Source organism: Lonchura striata, chromosome 3, assembly GCF_050655825.1.
Source record: "Lonchura striata isolate lonStrDom1 chromosome 3, ASM5065582v1, whole genome shotgun sequence".
Taxonomy (NCBI): domain Eukaryota; kingdom Metazoa; phylum Chordata; class Aves; order Passeriformes; family Estrildidae; genus Lonchura; species Lonchura striata.
The window spans coordinates 32,345,613-32,358,079 of NC_140705.1; the positions used below are offsets into that span (position 1 = coordinate 32,345,613).

The 12,467-nt window shown below is 37.7% G+C and overlaps 1 protein-coding gene across 2 annotated transcripts in view; it reads right to left on the minus strand.

The window, feature by feature from the left end:
- Positions 1–10,192: 10,192 nt before the first annotated feature.
- PHIP (PHIP subunit of CUL4-Ring ligase complex) overlaps positions 10,193–12,467 on the minus strand; it is a 99,721-nt gene continuing 97,446 nt past the window's right edge. Inside the window, exon 40 of one of the 2 annotated variants that reach the window (XM_077782322.2) lies at positions 10,193–10,983. In XM_077782322.2, coding sequence (XP_077638448.1) covers positions 10,340–10,983 — 644 coding nt within the window. In that variant the 3' untranslated portion in view covers positions 10,193–10,339. Of the gene's footprint in view, positions 10,987–12,467 lie in introns of both variants that reach the window. The other variant, XM_031504410.3, reaches the window with a different exon arrangement.

Here is a 12,467-nt window from a genome sequence, read left to right on the forward strand (position 1 = left end):
GGACAAGTGGCTTGAACGGGCTGTGAACAGAAGTCTGGTGGTAGCTCTCTCATGTGAAGTTTATGCAAAATATGTCGTAACACAGCCCTGTTAGCCAGCCTCATGTCGTGCCTCTCAAAACGCTGTTGGTACTTCAGAGAGCACCTGGTGCAGCCCCACAGCTTTGTCACAGCTGGAGCAGGAGCATCCCGAGTAGTTTCCCTAGCACATGTGTCAGCGCCCATCAGAAACTCCGGGGCTGCCCCTGCTGGGCTGCTGCAGGGGGCAAACCCGGCCATGAGCCTCATCTGTGTCACAGATTTCTGTGGTCTAAATTCAACAGCAACCAGACTTGCTGATGGTGCTCAGAGTGGGAGCAAACAGAGGAAGCAGACTCAAATTGTGAATGATTCAGAGAGATCGGAGCAATGAGAACATTGTAGACAAGAAGAGAAATTCAGCAGCAGCAAACATGGAGCTTTACCAAGAGGAAGGAAATGCTCTAGCCATCACTTCTCACTGAGCACAACTCTCCAAAAGGGAAGACTGAAAAAAATCAAAAATGTTATCAAGCCATGCCTAGTGAACATGTGGGAACTAAGGGGCCAGGCCTAGGATGGATTTAAACCTGTGCAACATGGCAGGAATGCCCAACTGAAAACTCACATGAATACTAGCCTAGACTAGAAATACAAATTCTACCTAAGAAAAACAGTTTTTAATCATAGAATCATAGACCATTTGAGTTGGAAGGGACCTTTTCAAGGGCACCTAATCCAACTCCCATGCAATAAGCAGAGACATATTCAGCTAGATCAGGTTGTTCAGAGCAACCTATCTGCCTCACAGAGCCCACCCCAAGGAGAGCAGACTCGTTGGGGCCATTGTGGCTGTGTTTGCATCACACCAGCCCAGGCTGCAGTAAATACTGGGACCTACTGACTCCCTTGAGCAAAACCTCAGGAGACATGTAAGAACCTGATCCTTCCACAGGGAGGCTGAAGGTTTTAAAGTCCTACTCAGGCAACATATTACTGCCCAAACATTAAGACATTTTAATATAAAGTAAATAAAATTGAAAGATGAGGATGCTTCTTTTACAAAACACATTACTCCTGTGTGCTTGAGTGGAGATTTTCAGTGCAAGAGTCAGAAAGAAACCAGCCCTGTGTGTTCTGTCATGACTCAGAGGTGGGCAAAGAGGCCAAAGCCAAAGGAAAATTACAACTTCATACATTAGCATGCAAGAAAAAATGAGCAATCCTAACCGTAACACGATTTCAGATGATCTGCCCTTTCTTAAGACAATGCTTGTGTGAGTTTTCTAGTAACTTTTCCTAAATAACTTAACCACTGATTTCCCTTGTAAACTTTAAGAAGAGTTTAACATTAGCACACATTTTACAGCCTCAAACAGTTTACAAGTATTGAAACAGCATAAATGTTTTGAGTTCCAGATATTTAATCTTTCCCCAGGTACTTGTGCGTGCAGACTGATTGGTATCAGTGAAGGACAACAACAGTACAGACTGTAGATATACCCAGCTCCTCATGTTCAGATTCTAGCTGGGTAAAAATAGGCAGTGTATTCAGAGGCAATCACTAATTAAGGATTTCCTAGTAGTCTTTTTTTTTTTTTTTTTTTAAAGTTTTTGACAGCTGTATTCCATAACCTAGCAGTTCATGGAAGCTTACTTCATCTTCCTTAATATTTAAGAGAATTCAAGTTTTGATTAAGGTGCTCAAATTTCAAAGAAATGACCCCACTAGATTTCTCTGCTACTGAATACAAATACAGTAATTCTTTCTAACATTTTAATCATATTCTAACCAGGTTTGCATTTTAAGTTCTGTCTTTATTATGTTGAATATCCTTGTTCAAAGTCAGATTCTGAGATCTGAGACACAACACAAATTTACAGCTGAGGTTGCCTGGCTCTTGAATGCTAACATTGTTTTAAGTCAGTACCTCCAGGAATAGGCCTCTACAGAAATTTGATGCTGGATGAGTTGGTTACTTGCCTCTTGCTTCCTCCTTCTTGGTTTTTTGTTTGGTTTCTTTTTTTTTTTTTTTTTTGGTATTAATTTATCTAGCTAAAGTAAAATGAAAGGCCAACAGAGTTGGGTAAAACAGAGTTTGGGTAAAATCTTCCCATTTCAGAGACAAGAAAAGGAAGCACAAAGGAAATTTGTATGGTTGTTACAAGACTAAGAACATAATTCCCAAATTCTCTACTGTGTCCTCCCTTCAGCACTCACACAGATTTCAAAGTATAAGAGAAGATTCATAAATTCTCACTGCAGTCCTGTCAAACAGTAAATTAAGCCTCTTACAAAGATTTCTTAGCACATATTTCTCTGTGCTAGAAAAGCAACCAGACATTTTGGGCTTTGATTTTCCTGTTAACAGTAGTAAAAGCCACAAAAATTGTATTTTGCATTATAATTTGTTGTAGAGTAACTCAACCTTTTGCTATTTAAATTCTAGACACATTGTCCATTGCTTGCTGGCACTTGCTTTATTTTCACATTTGCTTCAACTAACAACACTGATTAATTTTTAAAGCCATTACTCTTTGCTCATTTATCTTTGGGAAAAGTGACAAAGATTTTTTTTGCAAAGCTCATATTGATTGCTAGAGCAGTGAACACCGGCTTTGGCACAAAAACTTTTCACTTTAAAAGCAAAATAGTCAACTTCAATGATCATACAATTTCCTTTGTTTAATGTATGTTATGATCTGTCCTGGTTAGAGAGGGGATGGAGTTTAGCAGTGTGGATGTGACCAAGTTGTTACCACACACCGCATCACCTCGGCCTGGACTCAGCAGGAAAAGCCAGGTGCCCTTACTGGAAGATGGCCACTTTTGCCTCTCCTGCTCCTGCAGAAGGGTGGCAGCAAAGGACCCGGGAATTCCATCCTGGGATTCTATCCTGGGATTCCATCCTGGGGCATGGTGCTGAGGGGAGGCTGTGGCGTGGCTCCCATGTGTGGCGCTGCAGGAACAGTGATCAGGGGCAGCACAAAGCCAGCATCCCAGTGGGACCATTCTGCCCTGCCCTGGTGTACAGGAGCGTTGGAAGTGGCAGCAAAGGCACTCGCACAGAGCTGAGCTCAGCAGTGGCAGCACCACCCCTAACTCAGATGACCCAGCTTCCGCGGGGTTTGTCTGTCACTGTTTTCCATTATTTTGGGCTGGGAAATGTTAGCCGTGGGAGCTCCCCCACCACACCGCCTTTGTTTCCCCAGCTACCATGTGGGCAGCATGCGGGAATGATCATCCTATTGCCTTTGTCTGGAAAAACCACATGGACACGACCCATGGAGAATGTTCACCACCGCCTTTGTTCTTGTCCCTGGTGGTGAATACCTTTCTGTGGGTGTCTTATTCCATCATTTTGTGTTTCAGTAAGTTGTTATCTCTACCCATAGTCTCTCTTCTTCTGTCCCTCCTTTACTGGAAGGGGCAGGGGCTGGGGTGTGGCTTGTTTGGAGTTTAATTTCCAGCCGATGTTAAAATCAGCACATGTTCCAACAGCATTGTCAGGTTCCAACATTTCACAGCATCTGTTAATACTAAGCAAAGTCTTGATTTCTGCACAAAATGAAAGAACCATAGTAGGCTTCCAAAAGATACCTGTCATAGAAATGGGAACAGGGATACAATTGTATTTTAAGGATTCTCTACAGTTACACGGAAAAAATATTTTTTAGATATTTTCAAAACAAAGGAAATGTTATTAACTGCTTAAGACTATTCTCAGTAATAAAACTAAAACCCTGGACCTGGAGCAGCTTATGCTTGGATGAGCACACCACTATTAAAATTGTGCTGCAACACTGGAAATGTACATTCAACAGAACTACCTCCAGGACATAACAGCAGCACCAAAGTGTGTCATATTTTCAGTATTCTTAAATTATTTTCTCCAAGCAGAATGTGCCAATGAGCAAAACTCACATGCTTGGTAAAGAGATTTTTCGTCAATTGCTAAAACAAGTCTTGCTTTTGCCAGTCTTCACATGTAGAGTCTGGAAAATCACAGGGAACTCAATTCATTCTGCTGTGACCATTCCACATTCCCATTGCCCAGAAGTACACATACCTGCATCTGTGAGGGCCTCTCCCATCACTTCCTTGTGTTTTCAGGTAAGAAATTAAGGAAAAGGTCATCTGATAAAGCAAATAACATGAAACTAAAGAGAATCCACATTTCTTTTTCCTTGCATCTATTGAACAGAAAAATGTAGATATAAACAAACCAACCTTGCAGTTTTGTGAAAACACATCCTATGTCTGCTTATCCTTGCATCACCCACTCAGGGCAGACCAGGAGGGAGACAGGGGATTCTCTCTGCTTAAGTGTTTCCAGCATCTTCTAGAGCTGTTGGGAAGCAGAGATTTCCATTGATTGGATGTAGCTCCGGTACAAACAGTTGCCACCTGAACAGGGAAGGCTTCCTGGAGGGTTAGAGGCAGGTGCCCGGGTGCACACATGAAAGTGAGCTAAGAGGACTCAACGAGGTATCTTCAGTGCCAGACTCTACTGCCTTTATATTGCCTCTTGAACTGCAGGGCTTAGTGAAAACCCCTACCAAATAGCAAACTCTGATCTCTATCAGAGAGCTCAAGTTCCAATTTTGTTGTTCCCACTTACCCACTATACCATACTACCAGATACAGCTATTCCATATTCCACAAGGAATCGAGAGGAGCTGAATTTAGGGAGTTCTAAAAAACATACAACTAATCATCCCATAGCAGTCAATTACCAGATAGAAGCAAACACTGTTGGACAGCTTAGAAAAACATGTTTTCTATTTATTTAAAAATAAGTTTGTAGTTACTACATTGCAGTGACAGTAATTCTTACACATACATTCTAGTTTGTATAAAAGGATTCAAAGTATTATGCATCAAAACTAACATAGAAAGTGTCCACATAACAGTAAAGAAATTTCCAATCCATATGTACAAAAAGAAAGGGCACTGTTATCCTGGTGAGATACTTCAGGTTATATATAACATGATAATCTAGATTTCTGGAAGGAAAAAAGCCTTGATAAAGCTAAAGAATTATAGTTTTCAAAACTGTTACTCATTACATACAACAGATTTGTGTTTTACATAATTCTGTACAAAATAAGTGTAATTTTTAATCTGAAAATCTGTCAGTTTTAAAATTAACCTTTCTAGGTAATTTACTTGAAGTTGAGCTCCATTCTATACATATTGAAACATTATGATGGAATTTAATTCACACATGATCATTATCCAGTTGTCCACCACACTTCTGCAGTTTTAGTATGGTCCAAAAATGTAACTTCTGTATGGTCTCAATGCATTAGCAAACCAACCTGCACAGTTGTAAGCACAAAATAGTACATGTACATCACACAGTACGTGACAGGTACTTCTATTTCTTTCTACTCCTAATTTGTGTGACCTCATTCTTTGTTCTTTCAGTGTAGAAATTCATAATATAGTACTACTTTCCCTCCCTAAAATGTATTGTTTGCATTATTTGAAGTGAATTTCCTGATGTATTTATCTGCATTAAAAAGGACCCAAATGACTGTCTCACTTTATATCTCCTAAAAGCTAAATTTATTCACCCTTATTTTATTGCAGCATATAAGGCTTCTCTCTAGAGTGCCTTGAGGCTGTTAGAACCTTGGGAAAAGGGGGGGGAGGGGGTGGGGGGGTGGGATGTTGGGGGGAAGCAGCTAATCACCTTTTTCTGCAATTTGAAATGCCTTTTAATCTGGCTTCCTGGCATGTTTCCTTCTCTAACACACTGTAAAAATGACATGGCGAATTCCCGCATTAAAATCAGCAGAAACACAAGAGCATCTGGAGGTTAGCTCTGGTTTAAAAGCTACCTGCTGTTTTCCTCTAGACATCATAGAAAGTGAGCAAGCTGTATTCACGATTCAAAACCAAGAAGCTACGTAAGCTGTCAATGCCAGATTTGTTATTTGCAACACATTGTCAAGCCTTGACCAGATTTATGAAATGTAATAGACTTCCCTCTGCATATGAACAAACATGTATATACAGTAATTTACAGCAGAAAACTAACAGCCCTTTTATCAGTTGAATATCTAGGTCCCCTTGGAAACCAAACTGTTACAAGAACTTCAGGGATAAAAGAAAATATATACTCATTTTACACGGTTCATTTGTCTTCATTTAGGTCATAAACAGAAAATGAGCTTTTGCTGTTTCTAGGTGAGTTTTCAAAACCCTCTGCCTTCTCTATCACAGCACTGTAGCAGAGTTATAAGTAAATATTTTAAAACACTGTTAAAAAAAGGCAAAATGAAAAAGTTTGACAATCTATTGTCAACAAAAATACACTATTTTAGAATAAGGTAAGGACTCGGGACACAATGTAAATATTGTGGTATGGCTATATTTTAATTGACCAGTGATGTTAAAATTACCTCAACAAGATTCACATACTACAAATAAAATGTGAATGTTGATGAAAGTGAGCTTAAAAACCTCTAACCTCCAATCTACTATACAAATACAGGGTGAAAGGGTCCCATCCAGTTAAGCCTACTGCTTTTATAGAACCAATCAACTATTTAACATGTGCCTAAATTCAAATTACACGCTAAAGCATTCACTTGTAGTCCTCAATCCAACAAGTGTGAGCAAAATACTTAAAAATGTGGTGTAAAAATCTTAACAAGCCTGAAATTACTGAATGGACAGACTATTATTTGTGTTGCATGTAGTCCTTTTTTTGGTAAGTCAAAAGCCTCTGGCACAGAATTGGTACTTAAAAATATTTGTACAGCAGTATAGTGAATAAGCTGTCTCTACACTACATTTTTAATAGATATTAATATCTATACGTGCTGCATCAGGGTCCTTTATCAATTAATAGCTTTACAGATATTAAGCCATAGTAATAGTTAACCAAATCAACCTTACAAGTCTATCAACAAACTGATCACAGGTACACACCGGACACTGTACAAATAAACATCTGTAAATCTTTATCACAGCAGTCGAATCACTGGAGGAAGACATTTCTCTGTAAAATTGTATCACTGGTCATTGCCAAGTGACAAAGAGCTCTAGTTCAATATTGACAATAATAATGAACACTACAGTGGTAAGATTTCAGTTCAGTTCCCAGAGAACACACTAACAACAGAAACAGAGTGGCTAAAGAGTTGTTAAGTATGTAGGCACAGGTACAATGATTCCTGTTAAACATTTAGAGCACACTTATGACAGAAGCAGAAGTATTTCCTCACCAGCAGTTAAAGAACACACTTTTATCGAGATACCACTCAGCAGCAAATACCAATTATAATGTTTCCCAGTATAGCGTAGAAGTACCAGAACAGTATCCTCATATCCATGTCAAATATAAATGAAGTTAATGAATAAAATGGAGTTAATTGCTGCCAGATCATTTGCATGTATGTGACTATGAAGCTATGTTATTTACAATGCAAATGTAAAACAATCACATGAGGTTTTGATATTCCATTTTCTGAACCAGTTGTTAGGTACTTGAGATGGCATTATAAAACATGCATATAACTATAGATCTTAAATTATTTCAGAACACTAACCAACAGCTTATTGCTCACATTTAAAAACCTAAGACTCTGTAATCAAAAGCTCTTTTTCTGTATTGATACAGTATCCCACAACCACCTCAAATAATAAATTTTGCCCCAACCAAAATACAGTCTGATGGTGACTAAAGTCTCATAAATAAAGTCTGCAACCTAGTGAAATTAAATTATAAAAAATATAACTTTTAAATAAATCTGGTATTAATTTCTAATAAATGTCTAGTGTTGCTTCTATAAAAAATTGACCCAAATTATCCACAGTTTATTTTTAAAGGAAAAACATTAATGTCTCTAATAAGAATCAAAAACTTACTGGCTAAAGTCACCAATATTAGTGGGTGGGAAGCAGTACTCATGTTTGGCAGACAAGGCCTTCTACCCTTGTAAAATTAGGATGTACACTCCTCTACCTACTGTAAGGGAACGCAGATTATTTCAGTCTTCAAAACTTACACACAAGGTATTTTTGATATATAAATATATACATAAACATGCCATATAAAACATTATTACAAACGGAGTAAATACAGAAGATGAATTTTAGATATAATCTATTTTATATATTACAATGCAGATAACATCAGGAAATTACACATTTTCAAATGATTGCCTTCATCAGTGAGATTTGACAAAATTAACAAGTAGAATCAATCAGTTTTGAATTGTGAAGCTGTATTGCAACTGTCCAAACGCAGCTTGTTATCTTACCATATGTTTAGTCACTCCATTTGAATCAGATGATAAAGAAATACTTATTAGAAAAAATAAATATGCCAACAAATAAAATACAAACTAATCCCTGGCCCCCAAATTCAAATCCATAACAATTCAAAGAGGATCTGGAAAATATCTCAGCCATTTTTTGTAGCAAAATGAACTATCTAAAACTAGGTATGGTGGATACTAATATGCTATCCACAGTAGCCTATTTCTATTACTCTTGGTGGCAAATACCAATATTCTTTGTTCAAACTTCTGGGCTTTCTTTCGGTAAGAAAATAAAGAGTGAAGAATCTGGCCTCAAATACATATACAGAATCTGTGCAAATTTAAGATCTTAATTCTGCATGTCTTCCCTTCCAGACATTGTAGATGATGTGTCAAAACAAAAAAAAAAGTATAACCAGAAAATTTTGGTTACATTTTTGTACCATACCAGATCTCAGTAAATACCACTACTTATGTATTTTTTTCTTTCAAACTGGACAATACTTTTTTTAAATGATAGAAAATGGTATTAAGTTTTGTTTGTAAAGGTATAAAATAACTAAATGTACCATAAACAAATAAATAACTGCTTTTCTTTTCCAGAGCAGTACATATAACAATACATTCCCCTAAGTCATATAGTTATCATTTACAATAGACAACTTAATTTTAGTAAGGATGCAAGAAATAATAGAATACAAGGCACAATCATTAAATGGAATTTTTCTTTAGGGTGTATATTGACAAATGTCAGCATGATATACCATAAAAAGTGCAGAAAAACACAATGTGCAATGAGACCACTGTATAAAACATGATTGCATAAAAAGTGATTTGGCCTTTTAACCCTAATAATTGAAAATAACCAATCTTCCCCTTAAAATTAAACTATAAAGTATGACATTTTAAAATTTTCAATTCTAGTGCTATCTAAAAAATCCTGAAAAAAATTTATACCTGGGTAATATTTTAGACATATGTGTTTATGTATATATTAATATATACACATACACTATTCTTTGTAGGTCATTTCTGCCTCTTAAGCATGTCTAAAGTTGTGGAAACAACAATCTGGATCAGAAAGTAAACATCATAATTCCATACCTGTCCTGTAATTTCCTTGAATCCTTTAACCAATTATACATTTAGACTACACATCTCTGTCAAAGGACCCCACCAGTGCATTATTTTCTACCAGAAGTACCAAAAAGGATACATTTCAGAACAATGTTAACAACTTACTATTTAAAACAAGACACAGCTTTTATCACTGCAAATGGTATGCTGTACTGACACTCAAAAGAAAAAAAGGTTTTCCACTGCACTGATTCTCAGTCTTTGGCACAATAAACAGAGATTTAGTGATTGATACAAGAATCAAGGTCTGAAAAATTAGACATTAGTCAAACTTTTTCCAATGTGGATATATATATTTGTGATTACATTTTTGCTATGTTTGGCAGAACTTGAATAAACAATGGCCTGTGCTAGGCTTCTTTTGCAGCTGAACGTTCCATCACAACTGAAATTAAGCTTTTACAGATTAGCAAAGTTTGGTATTTTATTATTTAATAGAAATGCAAGTGAATTTACTGACACTTTTTGCCTAAGTCTGCCTTCCTAGGTGACTTGACTTTACAATCAAAGGGTACCTTGGCTTGGTCAAAAATAGATTTCCGTTTTCAATTTGTGGCAATTAAAAGTTCTATTACCATTTTTCAATTGTGTAGAGATATTACATACTACTTGAGCAGAGTAGCTCTGAACTCTGTGCATCAGTCAGAAATTGCTTCAATTATTCTCAACCATGAACAAAATGACTGTTGAAATGTATAACCTATTTGGAGGGCAATAAATAGCAAAAGTTTAAAATATATATTTCTTTCAAAGAATGTTCTTTCAGTTTATCATTTTGCTAAATTTTTCTCCTCAAATCAGAACATACTCTTCTAACCCATAATAGCAGCAGAGAAGCAGAAGTCTGTTCTGCTGTTCCTTAACTGTACCTGCTTCATAGCATTCTGAAGTAAAACCCTAGGTAAAAATTACCAACCAATTAAATTAGCTTTTGCTTTTTCAGTCAACTTTCGGACTCTGCCTCTGCTTGAAGTTCCAAAAGTTAAGGAGGTGTCTTCAAACAATAGCTGCCTTTGCTCTTCCTCAGAGTCATCTTCATTGTAAAAGGCTGTCCTCCTACCCTGGTTTCTAGTTCTCATGTGAGGTTCAGAATCTTTAAGCTCTTCAGAACCCTCCTCCATAGGCTCGTGTGTCTTTTTCCTCCTGCTTCTTGTTTGCATTTTAACATTTGCAGGAGCTAAGAGGTCTGAGCCTGGCTGGCGGCTCTTCATCTTCCTTTTTGGCTTTCTACCCCCTCGGCCTTTTTTTTGTAACAAGTCTTCCTTCACATTATTTTCAGAAAGAGAATTGCATGCAGTAGAAACAGAGGCTTCCTCTGGTATATCCCTTGTGGTCTGGATTGTATTCTGCTCTGCAACCTTTTGCTGTTCAACAATTTGTAGCTTTTTTGGTTTCCTGCCTCTTTTCTTGTGCACGACCACTTCACAGCTACTGTTATTAGTCTCCACCTTGGGCTTCCGTCCAGGACCTCTTTTAACTGGAGGTTTCAAAGGCTGTCCTCCATGTCCATTTACCTGAATGCTTCCTGATGCCAAAGTATTATTCTTGCAATCTGCTGTAAAAAAATGGTACAGAAATATACACGTCACATAACGGATTTGCATTTGCATTCATTTTCACACTGCCTTAAAAAAAACTCTTACTAAAATATCTGAATTGATTCAGAATGATTGCCAATCTGTCAAAATCTAAAAAACCCCCAAGTTGAGCTCAGAGAGCTTTTTATTACAATGGAATGAGGAGTAACTTCTAGTTGGATTTAGCACATGATAGCTGCAAGGAAAAAATCCCCAAGAAACAAAATAAGCCAAGAAGCATTGGGAATGGTGTAAGGTTTGGGAATGCTTCACAGTAAGTCATCTCTGGAGAAATAAATAGAATAGATTTTCTTTCAACCTGAGGTACCATCTTTTGTATCAGATTTGTACAGATTTCTCACACTAACAGACAGCATAATGTACTTGCTTGGAGACTTTTAGAGGGCATGAATTTTCATGACATGAGGGGTAATCAACTTCCTCAAAGGGGTACGTCACTGGACCTCTTAGAAAGATGTTCTGACACCTCAGCCTTGCCTAAAATATGGCCACGAACAGGCTCCTAGCCAGCATGATAGTTCCTGCAGCCCTTTCATGAAACACCCACGCACAGCTTCTGCTGAGTTTGAATGTGCACCATCATGCACTAAAAGCACAGGCCTCCTCTGTCCTGCGAGTGAATGAAAGGAGACAGGACCATGTCAACAACATTCAGAAACCCCTGATATCCCATCCTATAACAGCTGCATATTTAGCCATGCAGTGTGGGAACAGCTGGGGCCTTTGTGAGAAAGTTTACAAGCGATGGACAGATGATTTAACTTATCAGACCACAAGCTACTTTTTCAGAAGCATGGAGGAGTAAAGAAAGAACTCCTTGGGGAGAGGTCTACAAGGAATAGGCAGATTAATTAGATGGGACCCAATTTGCAGACTACTGTGTCCCCATTTTCAGAGAAAAGATGTTTAGTGGATCTACGTGCTTCAAGCATCTTCCTAACAGTTCAAAGCTCCTTCATAAACAGGAAAGCTTTCTGACTAGGAGATCTTATTTCAGCCTCCACAGAAGCTTTGAATTTTAAGGCATTCTGACATCAAAAGACCAAGCAAGCTCACACAGGAGATTTCATGAACTAGGTCCAAGCAGGCCATTCAAATATAGAAGCAGTAAATACTGCATAGTTTTTGGGTTTTTTCTGTGCCAAAAAATGAAATAAAGAATTTGCAGCTGAGGTCCTTTGATCCTTATGCTTGCTGCTGTGCCGAATGTCATCACACTCAGTGTTACTGGACCCAAATATAACACACAAAAGTTTTATGTGATTAAACACATAGGATTTAAAGTGTAACCATGCAGAAGTCTGCTTTAGGATTTAGAAACTTATAACATGAAAATGGTGTTAAGGGTAGTCAAAACCATGCTAATTCATCAAGAAGGAAACTAACGGTGACCGAGTTGTTCCATTATTTCCCTATTCTGCTAAATCGTAATGCATTC